This window comes from Neopsephotus bourkii, unplaced genomic scaffold (assembly GCF_033783945.1).
Source record: "Neopsephotus bourkii isolate Nb327-2 ecotype Australia unplaced genomic scaffold, CSIRO-AGI_Nbou_v1 NB_168, whole genome shotgun sequence".
Lineage (NCBI taxonomy): Eukaryota > Metazoa > Chordata > Aves > Psittaciformes > Psittacidae > Neopsephotus > Neopsephotus bourkii.
In genome coordinates, this window is record NW_026900684.1 from 12,625,441 (window position 1) to 12,642,420 (window position 16,980).

A 16,980-nucleotide genomic window follows, 5' to 3' on the forward strand; every position below is an offset into this window, starting at 1 on the left:
TTAAGAAGCATACACCAATCTTTACTACACTATTTTTATACTCTACAGTAAAACTGTATTTAGGACTTCAGTACATACACTAACCCATGTAGTAAAATTTTGGGGAAAACAAAAAACCAGAAAGGTTTGATTAAATTGAATGTATTTCTAAAAAGTAATTTTATCCTAAACATGCCTTTGGTGTTATTTATAAAGCATGCTATACTATTTTCATTGCAGTAGAATCATTTACCCAATATGAAAATCCTAACGTACTCTCAAAATACACAAAAGGACACCTAAAGCATTGCTGCATTCATAGGAAGATTTGGTCTGTCTTGATATCACAAGGTCTCTAAAATTTGCTCCACTGGCCCCTAAGAACTGCAACAAGTACCCTCCAGACTGAGGGGGGAGCTGCAGGATTTATTCCCAAGTACAGCGTGGCATGCAGCCAAAGGAGTCATTTAGCAGAGTTTCTGGCCAAGCAGGAAAGTGTTCCATTTCTTCTGCCATTCATTGAGACCCACGAGGAAACTGAGACAGGAAGTCAGGCTTCCAGATAATAGGAGTGTTCCTAATGATGTCCTTTGGCTCACAGTGCAGAACAGTTCCTCTATGCTTGCCCTTGCTACATCTTCTCTCTATATAATTTCCCACTGTAGAGGGGGGAACAACAAAAGCTTTTTAGAGTGAGTTTTCCTTTGCATCCAAATCAAAGGGCCCAGTTAAATTGCATGGATTATCTGCGTCTGTACTGTGCATGAACAGCAACTAATTGTTTTTTTTAAACAGCTATTTATGCTTGGAAATCAGTCTAGTGCAATGCCACTCCAGAAAGATCATTCCATTGCAATGTCTGCTTTAAAAAAATCACAACACATCAAAAAGCAAATTACACCCGAATTACCTGGTTACCTCTTGCCTACGTTGTAACGGACTGTTGAAAAAAAACAAACAACCACATATCTCCAGTAAGTATCAGTAAAGTAGCCCTAAATATAATATTTCCTTTAGTTCAAATTCTGACCTCATTAACCTTAATGTCACCATGCCATTCATCTTACTAGAAGTAACAAGAGATTTTGAGGAAGTGCAGTCTGGATGAAGAATTTAGCTTTATAAGTTGCAATATGTAAACAGAAAGCATTTAGTATTCCTGCATAAATGTTCTAGGACACAAAAATCAGATCATAAATTAAAACACTACTTCGTCATAAAGGGTGAGGGGCAGGGAACACCTACCTTCATTGGCTGCTGTGGGTCCCTGCCTTGGGCATAGCTCCCTACTGTACACTCCACATCATGGGCCACCTAACCCAATCCAGGGCCCATAGCACATCATTAGTTCAGGCTTTCCACATTCCACCTGTGGGATCTGCTGTATCTCACGGCAGGATATGAGGCAGTGCTACTGTAGCTATGATGGTCCAAAGAGACGAAACTCAAAGTTTGCAAAGAAAGTAGCCATCTTCTCTTAGACCAATCTTACAGAAAGAAAAAGTCTAACAAACTTTCAGACATGCAATCTTCATAAGCTATGGCATTTTACCAGGTGGAAGAGCCACTGAACAATCCACAACAGTGTGCAAAGGCAAAACCAAAAGACCTTTGTAAGAACACTTCATCCCTATTTAACTGAATGACATGTTGGAATGAAACACCACTAGACATTCTGATACATGTATCATTGTTTCAATTAAAAGCTACCACCTCAGCAGCAGCTGAATACAGAAAGCAGTTTGATCTGCAGTCAAAATGCACTCAACAGAAGTTTCTGCTGGAAATTGCTTATCTACAGCTGCAGAGAGCTCACCACAGGATAATGCACCTCTCATTTGCATCTCAGTTTTTATCTGACTACCTGGCTTCCCCTGGCAGATAACCCACACAGCACTTTGTGATGTCAGTTTATTCCCTATGACTTCTTTAAGCACCTATTCAACCTTAAGCACAGATACCTGTGACTCTTCAGACAACAAACAGGAAGGAAAACTGATTATGAACAGTAGAGAAAGGAAAGGTGCAGTGTTTGTTTGGCAGCACCCCAGGGGGCAAGAAGTCCCTGCAGCTCCATCAGTGCAAGAGCAAGTTTCATGCATGCTCTTTTCCCATGGACAGTCAGATGTGGAAAGGGTTTATCTTGATACCAGCACAGGCATAAAGAATTAAAAGGAATCAGAATTGATTAGCACATAACAATGGGGATGTTAACTTGTTGTTTTAGTACAAGTCGATTCAAAATCTTATCTAGATCTTTGCTGATTTCCATGACACATCATCTGCTTGTTGGAAGGAGAGGAGAGAATAATTTCTCCACTGGTAAAACCTAGGACACTTTAGGTCAACAAGCAAAGCCAGAGTATATGAGCAGAAACCATGAGTCAAACAATTTCTCTTCTTCTATCAAATTATGTAGTTAGAACTGACTATTACTATTTATATTAATTTTTCTCATTTTTTTTCCTTAAGCATGCTATTTTGTCTGAGCTTGTTTGCAATTAGTAAAGACAAACAAAAGGTTTACATTTATAATCAAATATTTCTAAATAATTCATCAAACCCTTGACTTTCTATACAACCCCAGGTCTAGAATGACTATTGAGCAAATTGGCAAAAATACCACATATGTGATGGAATGCTGTACCATACTCCAAATAGATCTGACACTTCTTGAAAATCCCAAACTATAGCCAAGAAAAATTAATTTTGTCCAAGTTGAAATAATTGTCATTACTTTAGCTGGCTGTACACACTGCTTGCTTAAATCACCATAAAATAGCTTGCATTTATAGCTAACATTTTAGATTTAGCCCTGTCAAGAACTGCATATCTCCATAAACAGTTACTGATCAAGGTGGCATCTCTGTATTTGGCCCTCTTACATGATGCAAAAGGGACCCTGTATTATAAATTCTCTTTACCCATGCTTCACTTCTGTAGACACACTGACTGTGATCCATCAGTGCTACAATTCATGCTTAATCCAGCTTCTTCCAATGTAAAGGTATAACGAATGAAAATATCCAAAAGACCTGAAACAGGGTTTCTGTATTTCCACCTGTACTTCATGAGTGAAAGGCTTTCTGCCTCAAGAATGCAGATAAAGGACACTCTATTCTTCAGTTCAGGGATCAAAGGATCTACAAACTGTTAAAAGAGAATCTTTCCATAATGGACAAAGATTTTTCTTCTTTCTTCCCCTGTCAAACACCAGAAAACCTTCCATGAAAAAAAACCAACTTCCATACCTACAGTAAAAGATTATCTTCAAACAAGTAACCTCAGTCAAATCTAGACTCATTTGTAACCTGCAGTTCTCACTCAGGGCATGATTAAAGTTCAATATGCTGAAGAAATAACATGACAAAGAAAACAGAAATTTGTGAAACACAAAAGTAAATAACTATGTAGTTAAACACAAAATTTGTGCTGAGTTAGACAGTCATAAGGATAGTTAGGTCTATAGTGCTGTCTACAGTTTTTGCAGTTCATCCAAACTATACAAGGCTTTGAAAAAAACACCACACTTCCTGCTCTGTTTTTATTTTACCATTTAATTCTTCAGCTTATTAAATAAATGTGGATACTAGTACACCTGCTCCTTTTAGTTTCCCACAATCTCTTTAGCTTCCAGCAGCTTCTGGGATAGGAAATGTTTTCATTTTTGGATATTGTAAATTACTAAAGAGACTTTCAGTGCTTGTCAAACTCTATCTAGTGGTACATGATTTTTCTGATATTACAAACTACACTGACACCAGTTTCACATGCCTTCTGTATTTTGTAACAAATGGCTTACTGAAATCACACAGATAAGGAACTGTATATGCAACTGCAACCATCATGTTCATCAGTATCTTTAGCCATTCATCAGATTGAACAATTAATAAAGTATTCAGCTATGACAAGAAGAAATTTATCTCTAAAGGCTGAGAAATTATTGCAGTAAACTAAATCCAGTCTTATCCTGAGGCTTCTTAAAGGGGGATGGGGGGGAGGAGGAATAATCAGATGCTCTTGCAAGCTGCTGGATATTTTTCACACCCCAGTCCAGCAAGAAAGAACCTGCAATCATAAGGTCACTGAATGTAAGATTTCATGATACTCTTGTGTTAGTGATGACAACTACAGAAACCAGGGCAAAAATCCAACTGCCTTCATTAATGCGCCTGCAAAGCATGTGAGCACATGAATACAAGCAAGCCATAGCTCAAGTACACAGAAGTAAATTAGTCAGCTCTATATTTTATTAGCTATTCAGCTATAAATATTCCCACTGATTCCAATAGTCTCTAGATCTGGTTTAACACACAAGTTAATGTGGCATTTCCCAGTTGGGGGGGGCGGGGGAAGAGAGAAAAGAAAAAAGGCATCCACACAATCTGCACATGCACCTTTAAAGATCCTATACAGATACTTACACAGGCATACGTGCTTCAATTATACTTCCTTAGGTAATCGAGTGAGCATGTACATGCATGCATTTAAAGATAAGCATATATAAAAGTGGTCTACTGAACACATAATGAGAATTAGGTGAATGTAGTTTTCTTCTTGTATGTTTGCATACATTCATTTTCATCAAATACAGTTGGTCAATGCATTTACAGTCATACTGAGCTTTGAAATCCATTCACTTCCCTAAGTACCTAAATTGCATTTATCTTTCAGGCATGCTACAAGACATGAGTTTTTTAAAAAGCATTTAGGGAGGGCTGAGGAACAAAGGAACTGCAACACTGGATCATATCCAAGGTCCTGTCTCCGACAGCAGTCACCACAAGCTGCTTCACAGAAAGAAACAAGAATCTGCAGTAGGTAGCCAAGGATAATCTTGCCACACATTAGGGTTGGTCCTGGTTTCCAGATACTAAAGACTGACTTGAACTCTGAAGCCTAAGATATAATATCCACTTGAAAATGTTATTATTAATTATCAGAGCTTCAGATACCCCTGCTATCTATGTAAATGTCATATTGTATATCAAAATACTGCCTCAGTGGAATCCTTTTAACAAACTTCTATCTAAAAAAGTTGTATAAAAAAACCCATGCATCTCCTTTTCTCTCGTCTCAATTTGCCACTTCAGAATTTAACAGAATTAATAGCAGTAGAAATGAAAATCTTTTGTATCTTCTTGTATAATTCCTTAAATTGTACATGTTTATTACTTCCCTTGTTTCATATTCTTTTTTTCTAATCTGAACATCTTTTTACCCTGTTTTCATTATCCTGTTTTTCCAGTAATCTAACCTTTGTGGAATAAAACACTTATCCGCATGCATCTGGTTCCTTAGCTATTTATAGGCTTGATTTCTTTTTTCTTTTTTTTTTTGTCTCAGGGTTTGTTGAGTTTGGGGTGGGGGAGGTGTTAATAATTTCTTTTTCAGGCATGAAAAATTAATCTATATTAGTTTTCAGAACATAATGCCATTACAGCATATATGAACAACAGAATAAAGAATGGAATCGAGAATTTAGTCCTGAATCAATCATCTTGAATAACTGCACAGTTACAGGAAGACTGAGCAGTCTACAAGGACAGACTGACAGACCACAGATCCTGGTACTAAAATGAAGATCACAAAAAGATCGGTAACATGCCACAATTGTAAGAGTAATGTTGAGTAAGGGGGAAAAGCAAGTACAAGTAAAAGTGATTTATGCAAATTTGTTATAAGGACATTTTACCAGATGGAGAAATTGGGCAGTTCATTATCATGTTCTCACACCCGCAGAGTTGTTCTAAAACTACTCTTCATGAAAGCAAATATAATTGGCTATACAAGTAAACTGTTTAAATAAATCTTGATATTATGTAAGAACCATCTGAAATTATTTTCTTTACTTCTCTAAATCATCTGGAAATACAGAGAAGCTCTGTCTTTTGGCCACTCTTTCTGGAATCAATATGCCCTATTCAAAATTCTTTATACCTTATTGGAAAAGTAGAAAACATGTGGAAAGTCTTTAGTGATACAGTACCCACAACAGCAAGAACATACCTAACTAGCACCTATTAAAATGCCAGACATCAATACAACTGATTCATTTCTGTTTAATAACAGTTAGAGTTATTTACTAGGAATATGTTTAACTAATGTTTCAGCATGAGAATGATGTAACCCACCTGCACAGCTCTTTAAATACTTTCCTTTCAGCTGATGTTCGTGCCCCCTCACTTCTTCCAAGAGCTGATATTTTAACTCCCCCATACAGTTTACAGTATGCATGGAGCGCAATGTGGCTGGAGAGGTACTGGCACCTTTCAGATCCAGCAGTGTGTCTCGATTATTCAGTTTTTGTAGGAAAAGGGATGAAATTCATCAGGATAGCATGAGAGATAATTTCTAAATTCAGATTTAAATGCACTGAAAATAAATTTAAAATAAACAACTTTCCTTTGCATTTTTGTGTCCTGTCTTTGTTGGTATTCTCTGATCAGATGAGAATTCCAGTACTTATTATTCTTTAATGCAATATAAAAATCTGGTATTTCGTCAATGACATATATGAAAATACCAACCTAGAAACCTCTGAAAGTTTGAACCCTGGTAAGATATGCCATGACACTGACAGTCCTGGCCCAGCTAAACTTATTTTGCTGAGTAGCACCAGATTTAGCCATAATTTATGGTGATGTTAAAATTAAAACTCCCATGTAATTTAAGCAACATTAAAATTTTAAGTATTTCATGTAACAGAAATTGTTGCTAAGAATGTTCATGTTTTAAATTACTGAAAGGATACCTCAGATTAGGCATGTTGTTCTGTGAAATAATTAACAGCCATCAAAAGGAATAAAAACAAAAAATCAAAATCAATTCCTAGTCAATTGTTGATAGACTCTATCTCAATAAAGTATATATAGAAAAGAAGCTGGTTAAAAATAGACTGCATATCCTATTAGGCATCGTATTTCACACACCTCAAGAAAAAGTGATTACTTATTTTAGAACAAAATTGATTTTTTGGCATTTTGGTCTTGGCAATCTTTGTGTTTAAATATTAAAGGAGAAACCCACAAACCTACATTTAGGAGCATTATTGCTCTGTAAAAGCTATCTGTTTGTGCTTCAATACTCTCAAACACTTGATGCTCACAGATTTATAGTCACTCTAAATTTGCACTTGCAGACCATTACTCAGGCAAAAATCCCAGTAAGAGTCATCTGAGAGTGTTCACATGAGTAGGAACTGCCTTCAGTGCAGTCTGCAAGAGGAACCACTCACACAGGTTGCACACCAACATTCTATATATGTCCATGGCACAGCATCCACATCCCCCAGCTCAACCTGTTCTGGTGCATTGCTATTTATACAAGTTTTACGCTTCAAGTACTTGTAGTACTCATTCCTATTGTTCAGCAAGGACAGTCTTCACACCAGATCTTGATATTTCCGTACATGAGTCCAACAGAGACAGAAGGTTCATGTACACGTTCCGTATAAATATTTATAGCTAGATATTTTAGGGTTTGACTGCAGTGTTTAACAGATCACTGCCAGCCTACTAAGCACTCCAGCATGAGGCCTCTGAGAACATGATGGTCATGCACAGCCCACCATCCTTCTCGTCCTCCTCAGTTCCACCTGTGAGCATAGATGGCCAGTTTCTTCGCTGCAGAACTGTCAAAGCACTAGAGGACAATCTTACAGAAAGCCTAAAGACAAGCTAGAAGTTGTATTTAGAGAAAATAACTGCTGGTTTTTTCCCTTGACATATTCTTCTGTTGCATACAGAGAGAAGAGGACTAGGTGACTGGTCAGGCAGCACAGGGAAAAGCTGAAAAGTAGAAAGTGGAATCACTGGAGAAAGGGAATCATCCAGAAGCAAGGAAACTTGTCATAGAAACAATGAAAGAGATAAGGAAAGAATAAGATGAGCAGCAGACACAGAGAATGAACATGCATTAGAACATATTAACAGATTAGCCATTGGCTCTTTCTTAGCCAAGAAAAATATCCTGAGAGAACTAAAAATACCCAAAGATTTCTCTAGTCACATTTGCTATTTCTTCAGCTCTGAAGGGATGTATAGTAGGGATGTGGACAAAGGTTCTTCGTGATCAAGAACGGGAGGAATGGACTGCATTCAATAATGACTGGAACAAGTACCTTAGATCCTAAGGAGGCTGAGAAATGTCTGAAAAAACACTACAAAATGCTCCTCACCCTACTGGAAGCTTTGAAAGGCCAAAGTTTAGTTTTGCATTGGCATACTCTTAGAATTATCTTTCCTTCAGGTATATTTAAAAAAAAACCAGAAAAGAATAATTTTATATTACCCTAACATTTACTCTGAAGCTAGACCATAAAAACCTATTTCAGCTTAAGACAATGTCTAAACAAAGAATAGAGATTTCTCCCCTTGTTTATTCACTGCTGTAAAATTTGGAGTACTGTAACGCATCCAGAAGAAAAGAAAAAAAAAAAATCTGTTTTCCTCCACAAGGTCCCCTGCACCTGTGAAAAACAGAAGTTGATTCTTCCATTTTACAGCCCTTCTGTCAATGCCATGCACCACAGACATGACTGTTTCTCTCCAAAAAGAAGTGAATGGAATTATGTCATAAGCCTATCAACCCTGTTTTCCAGAGGGGCAATAAGAATGACATTAGGCAGACATCCAGGTGTGGTGAATGTTTCCGAGCTTGCCTGGGGGATCTGATTCCAAGCTCAATTATATTTGTCAATTAGGCTTGTTCTGCAGTGATGTAATACTGCTCCTTGCAGGTCACTCGTTTGACACACCGGAAATATAGTCAGAAACAGATCCCTATGGAAAGTGGTCTGGACATGAAATTGAGCCTTTGGTGGAAGAATATTCACAAAGTTAGAATGCCAAACATATTCATTTAGTTTTTACAGAGTTTCCCTACTGAATTAATCTCTTCATTGAAACCGAGGAGAAAAAGAACATTATGTTCACACAAATCTCTTTCAGCGATGTTAAGATACCACATTAAAGGGCATCACAGATAAAGTAATGGTGGAAAAGTATGAAAAAGAAAAGAAAAATTAACAAAAAAGCAACCCAAACAAACAAAAAAACAACAGCACCCAAACAACCAGTCACCCCTCTTGCCCCTCCACCCAGGAAATAGAAATACAACATAAAAGCTGAATTTTTCAGTATCTGGATTTACCCCATCCACAGCAGGATGAAGGCCATTTGAGACAGACTTCAGAAAAGCTTGTTTCTGTTTCAGCTGCCTACACTCTGCGTTTACTACATGACTACTCACAGTTCTGTCAATCTGGCAAGTGATATTAGCAGCACAACCTCTGTTAGTACAAACTGCACAGTGTATCTTTCAGAACTTACTGCACGACTGAAATATAAAGATGAAAGATCTCAGTTACCTAAACCATGCAATAGAATCAAAATGCATAATTAGAGGTTTTAAGAATTTTCATATTGCTAGACTGTACAATTAGCATCCTACAGCTGAAAACATGTCCCAGAATACAAAAGACAAAAACCCCAGCCTAACAGAATAGAAGGCTGTTGCCACAACACTGATAAACAAGTTAGACTGCAGTTACAATGACACAATGTAATAATAATACTAAACATTTACCATCAACTTTTCATATTCTTTACAAATAAAATACGTAACTACGTTTAATACCCAAGATGGGAAATAAATAATACCCCTAATTACAGTCAATCCATTTTATTATTTGTAAAGGTTCAAAACCCCGAATTAATTCCTTCAAGTCTTACAGGTATGACAAATGGACATGAGAAGGGTCACTTACTTTTCTCTTATTCTGAAGCAGGCACACACACATACTTACATTTGTACTTAGTCAAACAATAGCAAGCTAATCAGCTTCCAAGTTCTGAAGCTGTAAATCTAATTGTTTGTGTTTATTGTGATTCTTTGACATTTCTATCCAACTTTACTGGGAAAACCAGAAAAGGTTGTGTTCCAAGATAAGCAACTGTTGCATAATTTAAAGAAAAAAAAATAAAAATCCAATTAAGTGCTTTGTGTTAAAAAAAAGTCATCCAAGCTAACTACAATGAGGATGTAAAAGTTTCAATTAAGTTTTTCTTGGGAAAAGTTTCCCCAGTGTAAGACAGAATTTCTGGTGTAGGGAAGACCAAGGCTCACAAGAGGGGAAACCAACAGATCACGGAATTCAGCTTTGAGCCTACTCCTTAAACTTTCAACATGTTTATTTTTTAGGTGAAATACCTCACAGAACAAATGCTAGAAGAAACTTACCTGAGGACAATCAGCTGTCCAGAGGCTGGAACAGTCCTAAGTGATGCGGATACGCAACAAAACTAAGACTTGTTGCCTAATCCCCCATGGCTTACAGTATTTTAATTGGAAGATCACACCAGTGCCTCTTTCTCCTTTTGGGTTTGTTTGGTTGTTTTTTTTTTTTGTTTTGTTTTGTTGTTGTTGTCGTTTTACAGGGGAAAAAAAATAAGAAAAGCCTTCAAAACCTCTGTAATATCAAGTGCAGACTATGAACATGTATTACAGGATGAGAAATTCTTCTGCCCATCTCACTCTGTATGTTTCTCAGCATAGATACCCTTAATACATTACAAGCTCTGGCAAGAATGGAAGAAAGAAAAACTTCAGGAATCCACAGATAAATGTACATGTATGCTGCAATCCAAAAACTTCACAGTGCCTGTTTAACTAGGCATTTTATTTGTTTGACTCATACCTGATTTATACAAATGCTGATCTATATTCTTAGATCTTTAAAGCCTAACATTGTGATGAGTATGGCATAACCAGTTTCACATCTTCTGGCAAATTAGATCTTGAAGATGGACTAAGAATGCCTTACACTTGAACTTCACAATGGTAAACACTGAGGGCAATATCCTGCAGAGAGACACGAGGAAATATCCGAGACATCAGAAGCACAGAAACTGTGTTACATCACATCCCGCTGTTAGAGCATACCAGGATACTTGTTATAAAGAGAAGTAGCATGACCCAAAATTCATACATAGGTTAAAGGTCTGCAGACAAACACACAGGAAACCACACAGCTCATCAAGTTCTGCACAATGTCAATAACTTCCTTACAACACTCATCTCCCCAACATCGTCACAAAATTTCTCTAGGCTCTTCCCTGTAGCACTAACTCCAGCTCTCCCAAGTCACTGGCTTCACTGACAAGATTGAACTTCAGGGTTGTTGCATAAAATAGCTGCTGGTCTAGATGCAATTGGAAACATCAGTTCAAGAAACAAGACCTAACCCCACTGTGTATCTGTCAGGCTTCTGCTTTCTGCATTTTTCACAAAGTTGGAAACACTCTAAGAAAATGTACTTTTCAGCCTCTATGGCATCCTGCACTACGCTGCTTCTGGGGACTTTTAAGTCAAAGAAACAGTGTGATCCTAGGTACATTCACTAAAACAATCCCTTCTTTATGAAAATGTTAAAATACACAGACAATACGCATAAATAATCCCACAGAATACCTATAAATACTGTAACAGAGGCTGTCTCATTCTTGTTTTGGTAAATGTCTCCAGCTCTTCCACAAAGGGTAAACCAGGCACAAAGGAAGCTACAAAAGGTTGATTCAAAGAGTTAGGACTGTACCTGTAAAGAGTTATAGAATACCAACTATACCTAACCATAGATCTGAGGCCTCGTCTACTGTGCTTTCTGTCACAAGATCACATTTTCTCATGTGGTCTGTGGAACAAAAACTAAGCAGCAAACACTATTCAGTGGAGAAAACCAGAATGCAAATAACTTATAAAATACAGGTGATCCCATTTTGCATCAGCATACTTGGGGGAATCTTAGTTGTGGTTGGTTTCAAAGCACTTTATTTGCTCACAGATTATGGTGGGTCAAATTATTCTAGTACATCTATAAAATCTGTATGGAGCTCAATGGAGTTTTTTGAGTATGTCACTAGGTAAAACCATGACTTCGGGCATTCCCCCAGTTCACTTGCAGAAATATACACTTACAACAGGGACCTAACTTTTACCAGACTGAGGAGTTTAAAAAAGAAAGAGCACTTTTACAGCAGTAAAAGCAGGTGTTAATTATATCTAAGATACAAACTTTGCATACACTAAAGACAATCTCAGCAAGGATTATCTTGTTTTATCCTGTTATCTCACACATAGAGCAACCACACAAAACAGAGTGTGAACAACTTGAACCCCTGAGTGTGAAGCCTGGCTTTGTCCTTTAGGGCCTCACTGGGGAAACTATCATAATGACAGGTATCAGTAAAATTACTCATGGGAGTCCAAAACCAATCCCAGACAGCAAGACCTAACCAAGGGAGAACGCACATTTGGGTTATGCTGCTAGAAGAGGCTGAGCACCCACTATCCCCATCACCTTTGATCAGGTATCAGCACTTCACAGGTTAAGATTAATGGGGCCTTTAGGGAAAGTTTAGCAGGAAAAATAACTGGGAAATACTGCTGGAGGACCAGTTTCATTGACATATAGAACTTTATGATTTTTGTTAAAATACACGGTTGGTACTCTGTACAAACCCAGTGTCCAGGAGTGACTTACAGTTTTCACTTCTGAAGAACTACCATATACTTAACAATAAATGAATGGGGTATTCACTGAACTGGAAATCTCAAAGTGATGACTTTTAAGACTAATGAGAAGTTCATCGTTCATACAACTAACTCTTGATGCATCTACCTGTCTAGTGTCACAGTAGTACCTAAGCACCTTATGAAGAAGCAGCACCAGCAAGAACTTCCATAAAAAGTTTCAATGGGTCAAAATTTGCAAACAAGTATTTCTCTCCAAACAAATCAACATAATGATGGCAGAGAGTTGTCAATGCTGATCATATTGCACAGTATATTACCATTGTCTTTCTCTCATGCATAACCTTAAAACATTCAGTATAACTAATTATAACTTTTAATTATTCCCACTATAAAATAAATAGTACTAAAAAGGTCCCACAGCATATTTCTTATTACATACACATTCACTGTTATATGAAATGATGCATATGAACCTTCCAAAGGAATTACAAATCTGAAGAGTTCAGGTTAACTATGACCGGTTAGTTACACATAGTTATTTGTGAGTGCTAACTGGGAAAAACAATGTTTTGTTTGCAGTCGCTTCTGCTCTTTTTGAACTTGGGATACATCATTGGGATATAACTTGGGATATCAATACTTGTAAGCAAGTTGAGACGTAGCAATTCGCACTTTGGAACAAAATATTTTTGTGATTAGAAAAACATAAATGTCTGCATATTTGGCATCTATGTTCACCACATTCTCCCCAATAAATTAAACAAAACCACACAGACATTGTCAACCCAACCTTTGGCTGAACTAGTTTTCAGAATATAAAATAACTAATTAATGCAAAGGAGGCTGCTGGAAAAGTTGAACACTTAGTTAACAATACAGCTGTTGGGAATGGACCACCATTGCTGTTCCTAACACATCTGAAGGTGGGGGGAAAGCATCATCCAGATACACTTGTCTGCTGAAATACCAGGTCAGCTCTGGTTGCTGATAACTTTAATGGATGAAGAATTGTACCTGGTATTAAGGTGGCTGAAGTCCTAAATCAGTAAGATAAACGTTCTAGAAAAGCACTCGTTTGCTTTGCAAGGCTAAAAGAGGCTGTAACTCAACTCTTCCCACACAGGTTAGAAAGGCTCAGTCACCCACAGGGTGGGCAAGGAGCATGGCACTGGTCCCCACGGTACGCGCTAAGACGAACCCGCATCGCGCACCGGATGCGTTAGGAGACACACACGGGTGGGCTTGCACGGCTGAGAACCCAGCAGCTCGCCAGCAACCCCTCCTTCCACGGTCCCGCCTCGAAACCTTTGAGCCCCGATGAAATGCCCTCTGCAACTTCCGCGTCCCCGGCGGCGACGAACCGGGCTCCGAAGCCGGTTCGACGCCGCCGGGGACGCGGAGCGGAGGCGGCGGGTCCAGCCCTGCCCGCCGCCGCTCCTACCTCAGCCAAAGGCGGTAGGGAAGTGGGAAGTCCCAGAAAAGCAGGTCCCGGGTACCTTCCCCAGGTGAGGGAGCCGGGCGCAAGGCTCCGGCTCCGCTTGTCTTCGCTGCCCCATGAGGGAGCAGGTGAGCCCGGGACTCCCCCCTTCACGCCGTAAATAAAGCCCAGACAAAGTTACCATCTGGGAAGGGGGGAGGGAAATGTATTAGACGTGGAAGTCACTTACCGGCTTTGCAAGGATCCTTATAATCTATTCCCTCAGCTTTATCCTCTTCAGTAAAATCGTAAGTGTAGTCATAATCAAGGCCAAAACAGGAGGAAGGCTTCCCACAGACAGTCCACCCGGCCAGCCACAGTGCCATCCTCCAGCAAAGCATTTTCATCCTCCCTCGGGCAGAGAGGCGGTAGGCAGGGTGAAGATGAATCAGGCGGCCGGCTCAGCTGTCCACGTCGGCTTGGGAAAGCAGGGTAAGGGATGGAGGAATCACAGGTTTTGAGGGAAGGTGTTTTGGGTTTTTTTTTCCTTCTTCACCTGGAGGCTCTTCGAAGACACGGTGCCTAGGTAGCCCCAGTCAGACGGGTATAACACGGAGCGAGAAGCATCTGCGCCGGTGCCCCTCTGCCCCCAGCCAGCCACCTCGCCGGGGAGAAGTCGCTGGGTGGGCGCGGGGGGTGGACTCAGGCCGGGAGATCCTGTCTGTCAGGGCGCCCCCTCGCCTCTGTCAAACCCCAGCCAAACTTCCCGCGGAGGAGGAGGAGGTGGCGGCCGCTGCTCGCGTCCCGCTCCGCGCCCGCCGACCCCGGTCCCGCTGCTGCTGCCAATAGACGGATCCGGGCTGCACATCAGCAAACTACCGCGGGGAGAGGGGGGAAGAGAAAGAAAGAAAGAAAGAAAAAGGAAAGAAAGAAAAGGGAGAGAAGGGGTGGGGTGCACTAGAGCAAACCGCGGAGCCCTAGTGATGGGAGGCAGCAGCTATGCTGGAGGAGGGAGCAAAGTGTCAGAGCTTCCCCCCCCACCCCTCCCCTGCACAAACACTTACTCTAAGCTCTGTCTCTGGTCTGTCCCCCCGCTTCTCCGTCCCCTTTTAACTTAGGAAAACCTTACAGGCAACTAACCCACAGTCGTCAGCATCCTGCTTACTTATTCATACAGTCAGGGTCAGGATCCGGCTGCTTCTGATCTGCTCCCTTGATAGTCTTATGGAAACACACGCGCATTCACTATATGCTTCTATCTCCATATAGCTTTCTCTCTAGATAAGCAGTGCATGGCATTTCAACAACAACAAAAGAATTGAGATCAGATAAAACAATGCACACATAGACACCCGGCAGCCGAAAAAGCTGGAGAGAATGAGTGATGAGAAGGACGATGAGAAGAACTAACTGCAATTTAGGAGACGGGAAAATAAGTCAGTGGCTGTGTATTTCTCCCACTGCTGCGGCTGCTTTGCAGTGTTAGCCCCATGAGCTGATGGGTGGGGGTTAAGGAGCGAGGGGGAGGGGGAAAGAGGAAAGTTTAAGCGTCCATAGTTTGCTTAAAACAGAGGAAGGCAATATAAAAGGTCCATTGGTCTCCAGAAGTTCAGCCAAGGAGCTGGGAACCGGTTCCGAAATGAAAGTAAGAACAAACAAACAGAATTAAAAAAAAAACCAGGCAAGGCAAACAAAAAGTAAAACTACAGCAGGCAGCAGCGCGGGGATCTTGCAGCCGGGCTTTCCTGTTCTCACGTGGATCCCCAGGAAAGCGGCGGACGTTTATTTTCCAAGCGAAGTTTCCGCGGGGCCTCCGCCCCGCTCCACTCCGCGGTGTCCTGCTCGGCTCCGCCGCGCTTCAGCTCCGAGCCGCCCCGAGCCGCTGCCGCCTGCGCGGGGCCGGGCTCTGGTTTGAAGCCCGAGAAGGGATCAGCGCGCAAAGCCTCATTTCAGCCGATCAACCTGGAGAGGGAGGGGGGAGGAGGGGCTGAGACGTGCCGCTGGAATAAAATAAGAGCAAGCGGAAAATAAATAAAATATATGCATGTAGGTAGCTAAAGATCTCCCTCCCACTTTGCCTGCTTCCTCCCCTCCCCCGAGCCGGGTAGCTCCGGTCCTGCAGAAACGCTTGAAACTGTTTCAGACCAAGGTGAGACTTTTCCGTAGCAAACTCTACTCCTCCTCCTTTTACGAGTTTCCATGGAAAAGGGCGGTGGGGGGGACAAGGGGTGGGAAGTGGGGAGTTTCTCCCGCTCCCATTTCGCTGGGGTGTCACATTTAACACGGGCTTTTGAAAGGGCTGCCGCGAAGAAGCGGCTGCGTCTTCCTCTCATGTCCGAGCCCGCACAGGCTCGCTCTTCCCGCAATACTTCCCGGTCGCCTTCCCCCTGTCGCAGGGGTGGAAATCCGGAGATAGTCCCTTCCCCCGGCTGTGCCAGGAGCGCCGGCAGAGCCGGCGGCGCGGCGCACCCGTCACCGCTGCCTCGGGGAGCAGCGCCTCCGTGGCAGCCGCCCTACGCGCTCCTTCTCTCCGCTGATGCTGGCCGTCCGCTCCGCCCCAGGTGCTGCCGCGGGGTGAAGGGGGCTGGGGCAGCGCCGGCGGGGCCGAGGTGAAAGGCGGTTATGCAAACTCCGGGTGGGCAGTGCCTGCTATCGCCGCTATCTGGGGATAGGTATAGCCTGCTATCGCCGCTACGGAGGCAGCTGCTCCGTAAAACGGGGGGAAAGGCGAGGCACAACGCATACTGCCCGCCCGGAGTCGCTCCGTCTGCCCTTGCGTCCTGCGAATGAAGGGTTAGTGTTGCTATAGATAGGTACTCTCAGCAGTTCATACCATTAAAACTGGAAGGGTCGGTTAAGACAGAGCTAATAGCAGCTTAATAAGAGAGCATATTAAGGAGTCTAGAACTGAGTAACGTCAGTGTCTTTGAATCATCCATATGTTGTGCTCCTTATGTTTCTGGCATCCAGGTTGTGTCCATATTTCTTCCAACTCAGTCTTCTTGGTCCACAGTGGAAAGCCAAAGAACGAGTAGCTGACACTGAAAGGC

The 16,980-nt window shown here is 41.3% G+C and overlaps 1 protein-coding gene across 2 annotated transcripts in view; it reads right to left on the reverse strand.

Moving 5' to 3' along the window:
- Positions 1-16,481, reverse strand: part of TLL1 (tolloid like 1) — a 134,181-nt gene extending 117,700 nt beyond the window's left edge. The window contains exons 1-2 of one of the 2 annotated variants that reach the window (XM_061373068.1): positions 14,995-16,481; positions 14,181-14,805 (exon numbers count right to left, since the gene is read on the reverse strand). In XM_061373068.1, coding sequence (XP_061229052.1) covers positions 14,181-14,337 — 157 coding nt within the window. In that variant the 5' untranslated portion in view covers positions 14,338-14,805; positions 14,995-16,481. Of the gene's footprint in view, positions 1-14,180 lie in introns of both variants that reach the window. The other variant, XM_061373077.1, reaches the window with a different exon arrangement.
- Between the last annotated feature and the right edge of the window lie 499 nt (positions 16,482-16,980).